This window comes from Copadichromis virginalis, linkage group LG10 (genome assembly GCF_057382275.1).
Source record: "Copadichromis virginalis isolate Kocher_CV1m ecotype Utaka linkage group LG10, C_Virginalis_male_GT1.1, whole genome shotgun sequence".
Classification (NCBI taxonomy): Eukaryota; Metazoa; Chordata; class Actinopteri; order Cichliformes; family Cichlidae; genus Copadichromis; species Copadichromis virginalis.
The window spans coordinates 1,532,501-1,537,558 of record NC_140627.1 but is presented as its reverse complement, the minus strand read 5'-3'; the positions used below and the strand labels follow the sequence as shown (position 1 = coordinate 1,537,558).

Below are 5,058 nucleotides of genomic sequence, written 5' to 3'. Positions count from 1 at the left end.
GAAGGAGCAGCGCTGTGACAAACTGGCCAGAGAAACAGTTGTGTTGTGCTGATAAGGCCAGAGCTGGCTGGAATTCACTGCCAGTAGTGTGATGGCAGAAGCCTGGGCAGCGCCTCCTGATAATGATGCTTCTGTGGACACGCGTGGGTACCGTGGCTCTCTCCTCACAGCGCCTCCAGGCTCTTCTCACCTTCCTCGTCCTTTCCTTGATGCTTTTGCTTTTTTGTCAGTGTGTCCATCTGGTTCTTCTCCTCTCAGTCTCTCTTTCAGTCTCTGTGTTGATTTTAAAACCCCAACTCCCACCCCCACCCCACCCAGTATTATCAATGTCTGTTCCCCCATCCTCCCCTCTCCCCCCAGAAGTCCACCACTATGTTTGTACTGTACAGACAACAAAAAGATGAGCAGAAACCTTTAAAAAGCAGAGCCCAGTTGTATTTTTCTTTTCTGCAGTTGTTTCTTGCTCTTGCAACTATAAAGACAGGTCTGCATCCGTCTGTGTCCTCCCACACACACACACACACACACACACACACACACACTTACTTACACTTGCAGGAGCACAAGCGCTCTCACTTTCTCACACTCATTCTCATGCAAGCCACCCCTCATTTCTAGTGGTGGTTTGTTGGACATGCAGAAGTGGGGAACGAGGGCAGGGGAGAGAAACGTTTCCTAGCTCAAAAATGGGAAGAGGGTAGCTGTGTGTCTAACTGTGTGAGTGTGTTGAGGGAGAGGTCTTAGTTCAGCTGCCATCTCCTCCGATACTTCTTCTCCTCATCACCTGCCAAAACAAAAACCCACAGGCTTAGAACACGTAACCATCGGACAGCAGGCAGGTTCGAATGGAGACGGAAGAAAGCAGCACAAAGAAAGTCAGGTACCTTTTTACAGAAGGTGAGATTAAAAGAGTTTAGGCTGATTTAGAAATGCAGAAGAGAAGGAAAAAAGAGCAGAACAAGCATCATTAGATTCGTTTATTGATTTGAAAAAAATTGCTTATTAAATTAAAAACAGGTAGGACTTAACATACCTTCCAGATGGTTCCTGGATAAATATTTCAAAGCCTCATCCAGTAGGATGACTGGGAAGGAAATCTTCAGGACCACAGTCCACTGGGACCAATGCAGAGGGGTCACCTGGAAGATGAGCTGAAGGACAAGAGAAATCAGACGATGATGACAAAGCTGCAGCAGAAGCCTTTTCTAACATGCAAGCTTAATATTTTGTAACTATTTTGAAAAATGCAAAGACATCAGCCTGCAAGAAAACATAATCCAGTGGAGCCATGGAAACCTTTATTTTGTAACGCCTTCTGTCTGACTCACAGCATTTCTGTATCTGCTTTTTGCACGACGCTAGCTATGAACTTAGCTACTTATAGTTTCATTTGGCTGTTGCATTACATTACACCTACAGGGCCATCCTACTTTTTTTGCAGACGACAGACAAGTTGTGTCATCACTGGCAAAAGAATCGGACTCATAAAACACGGCTCGTGAATCTGGGCCACGATACAGTGCTGAGGATTATTAGCATGCAGTGTTTGGGTTTTTTTAAACGCTCAAAGAGCTGCGTGTCCTGTGTACTCACTGGCAGAGGCTCGACGTAGAGGATTAAGAAGTGGAGGGAGAGGGAGAGGATGATTGCTCCCAGCAACCAAATATTGACCCAGGGAGGCATCCTGAGCAGGGACTGGTTCTCAGACAAACTGTAAGGAGAAGTTTGAATAGATGAAAACATGCTAACATTTCAGGATCAGGTTGCAAAACAACAACTGATGAAAATATTCCAGCAAGCTGCATGAAAATGAACAGATGTGCCGGCGTTAGGCTGGACCATCTTTGGACTCCATCTGAAGTGGTGATCAGACCTCGTCGAGTTGGACATTTCTTTCAAAACAGAGCTAATGACCCTTCATAGCTCCGTTCAATAAAGTATAATTTCTCTTCTTAAGATGTGCGCTTAAGCACATTCTTCAGGTGGAGGACATAAAAACAAAAATCAGTCGTTCAAACAGTGAACAGCTGATGTTTGCGACAGCCGTGGCCTTTCTGGCACGGATCGTTCTTCCTCAAAGGGAGCTCCGTCTCGTCGAATGACAGCGTCGCTTTCTTTGAGTAAATTTCTGACGTTTGTGACATTTAAGGCTCGTTTACTCTGATACCAGCTCTGAAGCCGACTGACCTGTTGAGCGCGTTGAACATTTCGATGGTGACCAGCACAGACAGCGCCATGGTTGTGGGGTAGCGAGATTCAAACACCTCGCAGTCTATTTCTTTGAACATGGGGTTGTCCTCAGTGCACTGCATGAAATGTCGCTGTGAAGAGAGAGACAGGCGGAGTTAGCGTGCGCTCGTGCATCGTGTTGCGACCTGGTTTGATGGGACTCTGCTCAGATTGGGTGGGGGGCGGCTGCCAAACCCTGGCTTCATTTCAGCTCTGCATGCAATCAATCCACAGAAATCTTAATTCCCTTTCTATGCCTGTCTGCTGCTGGGATCATCAAACGTTACTGCATCAAATAGCAGCGAATGAAAAGGATGCATAGAGGTGGGGTAAACAGTATAACAGGAAACAATGCAGCTCATGTTCTCCTAGGGCAGGAGCTACGTCAGATAAACTGTTTTACAACTCACCAGCTGATAGAAAGACACTTGTGGGCCCTCCTCATCAAACAGGTACCACCATGTGGCTGCACTCACTGTTCCCAGACCCACATATCCTGCAAGACAACACAGACATACATTTATATTTATACACACAAACAAGAGCTGCCGTTTCTTGCCTGTGAGACAAAACCAGATATTGATAGACGCACAGTCACAAATTTAATATTATACAGACAAAGTGTAAGGTTACAGTTATTCAGTGTGCGAAGAATAAAATGTAATAACCTTACAAAAGGAGAAGCTGTTCAGGAAAATAAACATGCTGACATGAGTGCTTGATTAGAAAAAAAAAAAAAAGATGCTAGGCCTACTGACAGTCGCCGTTTTACTAAATACATCTCAAATCTTGTTACTGTATTTTTCCTACCATAAGGCGCATTAAGCGAAACCAAACAGTCAGATAAGTCAAACTTTCCTCAACTCATTCTTCTTGCTTCCTCCACTTCTGTACCATTGATTCATTAATGCTGTATTCTATCACAGCTGCTCTATTCCCATGTTGTTGCAGTATATTAATGACTAACCTCGTATTGTGGATGGATTATCTCAGTTGTTCTCCTGACTGAAGTTTGGTCCGTTTACAGCATCCTGCCATGCGATTGCATTTGTCTCTAACCATCAGGAACCCTCACGTTAACTTTTATCCAGTGGAATAAAGTTAGCGTTCATCCTCCAGCTTCACTGTGTTTATGCTAACATAGCTGTGTCGCTAGCGATCACGTAGCACATCATTATATACCAGCTAGCCCAACTTCAGTAACCCTACAAACGTCACTGCTGTTTAGTTTTCTGTCTTCATTTATGTTGGAAGTGATAGCAGAGCTGTACGTTTGAATTCTTTCAGAAATCTCTCATTCAGAACATGCTATATCATGTTTAGGTGTAAGCTAGTGAGCTAACTTCCTGCTAACTTCTAACTCTGTTAAGTGTAATAAATTCTGTTTTCATGGATGCCTGGATGTTAAACTTAATTGTTACACCTGGTAAAGCAGCAACACTGATCATTTTATTAAAGATGAAAGAATTTAGACAGTTTTTAACTCTCAGTGATGCTGCAGTGTTCGTTTGACTTTGGGACCTGAAATAGATGGAGTTTAGGACCCAGATTCCTCTGCAAGGCTCCTGACTACAGCCGTGATGTTCCAACAATCCGTCAAGAGGTGCGGCTTCGTAGCTTAGCAAAGTCGGACTAAAACATTTGTGACAGAGTTTTGAGCGCAGTGTATGACATACAACCGGTTCAAGGTCAATGAGCACAACCAGAATTCATACATAAGTTGAACTGACGATTTTTGAGAAAATTAAAGGATTTTAAGTGCGCCTTATAGTGTGAAAAATCAACGTTAACTAAGGTACCATCGATAAAGTGTTAGAAAATGCATCAAGTTGTTCTGCTATTAGATTTTTAAAAATGGGCGCAGGTGCACAGAAGCTCTTTAGACAGCCCTGTCAGCCAATCAGCAGGGCTAACACACAGACACAGTCAACCAGTCACAATTTAGAATCACCAGTTAATGTTAACTCAGGCATGTCTTTGGACCGTGGAGGGAAGCTGGAGTACCCGGTACCCATGCAGCGAGAGACTAAAAGAACCCTGACTGGATTCAAACCCAAGACCTTCTTGCTGTGAGGTGACAGTGCTAACCACCGCACCACCCCACACAGTGACAACTGCACAATAATTTATTCACGTCTGAGTGAATAATACCTCCAATGGCCAGGTATCTAAAGAAGAGCCAGCCAGAGATGAGTGGCTCCTTAGGGTTGCGGGGTGGTTTATCCATGATGTCCAAATCTGGGGGGTTGAAGCCCAGGGCGGTGGCAGGCAGGCCATCAGTCACCAGGTTAACCCACAGCAGCTGGACTGGAATCAAAGCCTCAGGCAGACCCAGGATGGCTGTCAGGAAGATGCTGCAGACAGACACAGGAGAGACCCACAAACGTCAGCCGCACACGAAGACAGTCCCCGCCCGGCAGCTGCGTCTCACGGCGCTCTTGTCTCACCACACGACTTCTCCCACGTTTGAGGAGATGAGGTATCTGATGAACTGCTTCATGTTGTTGTAGATGGCTCTGCCCTCCTCCACAGCAGCTACGATGGTGGAGAAGTTGTCGTCAGACAGCACCATCTCAGACGCTGACTTTGCCACAGCTGTACCGGATCCCATGGCGATGCCGATCTCTGCCTTCTTCAAGGCCGGGGCATCGTTCACACCATCACCTGTCTGCAACCAGGAGGAAATACCTGGATTATTACGTGTCAAAGAACAGAGGGGCACTAAAGGAAACGTCAACAGTATTGTTTATTAAAAAGCGTCTCTCAATAAGACTTGCTTATCCTTAAATGGTCCTTACTTAGAGATATAAGCTGAGCATTGAAACTTGG

General features: G+C 45.2%; 1 protein-coding gene across 3 annotated transcripts in view; it reads right to left on the bottom strand.

Moving 5' to 3' along the window:
- Window positions 1-331: 331 nt before the first annotated feature.
- Window positions 332-5,058, bottom strand: part of atp2a3 (ATPase sarcoplasmic/endoplasmic reticulum Ca2+ transporting 3) — a 40,017-nt gene continuing 35,290 nt past the window's right edge. For 2 of the 3 annotated variants that reach the window (XM_085469394.1, XM_085469397.1), the window contains 7 exons: window positions 4,677-4,897; window positions 4,381-4,583; window positions 2,640-2,725; window positions 2,188-2,321; window positions 1,594-1,711; window positions 1,034-1,151; window positions 332-784 (listed from right to left, as the gene is read on the bottom strand). In XM_085469394.1, coding sequence (XP_085325520.1) covers window positions 741-784; window positions 1,034-1,151; window positions 1,594-1,711; window positions 2,188-2,321; window positions 2,640-2,725; window positions 4,381-4,583; window positions 4,677-4,897 — 924 coding nt within the window. In that variant the 3' untranslated portion in view covers window positions 332-740. Of the gene's footprint in view, window positions 785-884; window positions 919-1,033; window positions 1,152-1,593; window positions 1,712-2,187; window positions 2,322-2,639; window positions 2,726-4,380; window positions 4,584-4,676; window positions 4,898-5,058 lie in introns of all 3 variants that reach the window. The other variant, XM_085469395.1, reaches the window with a different exon arrangement.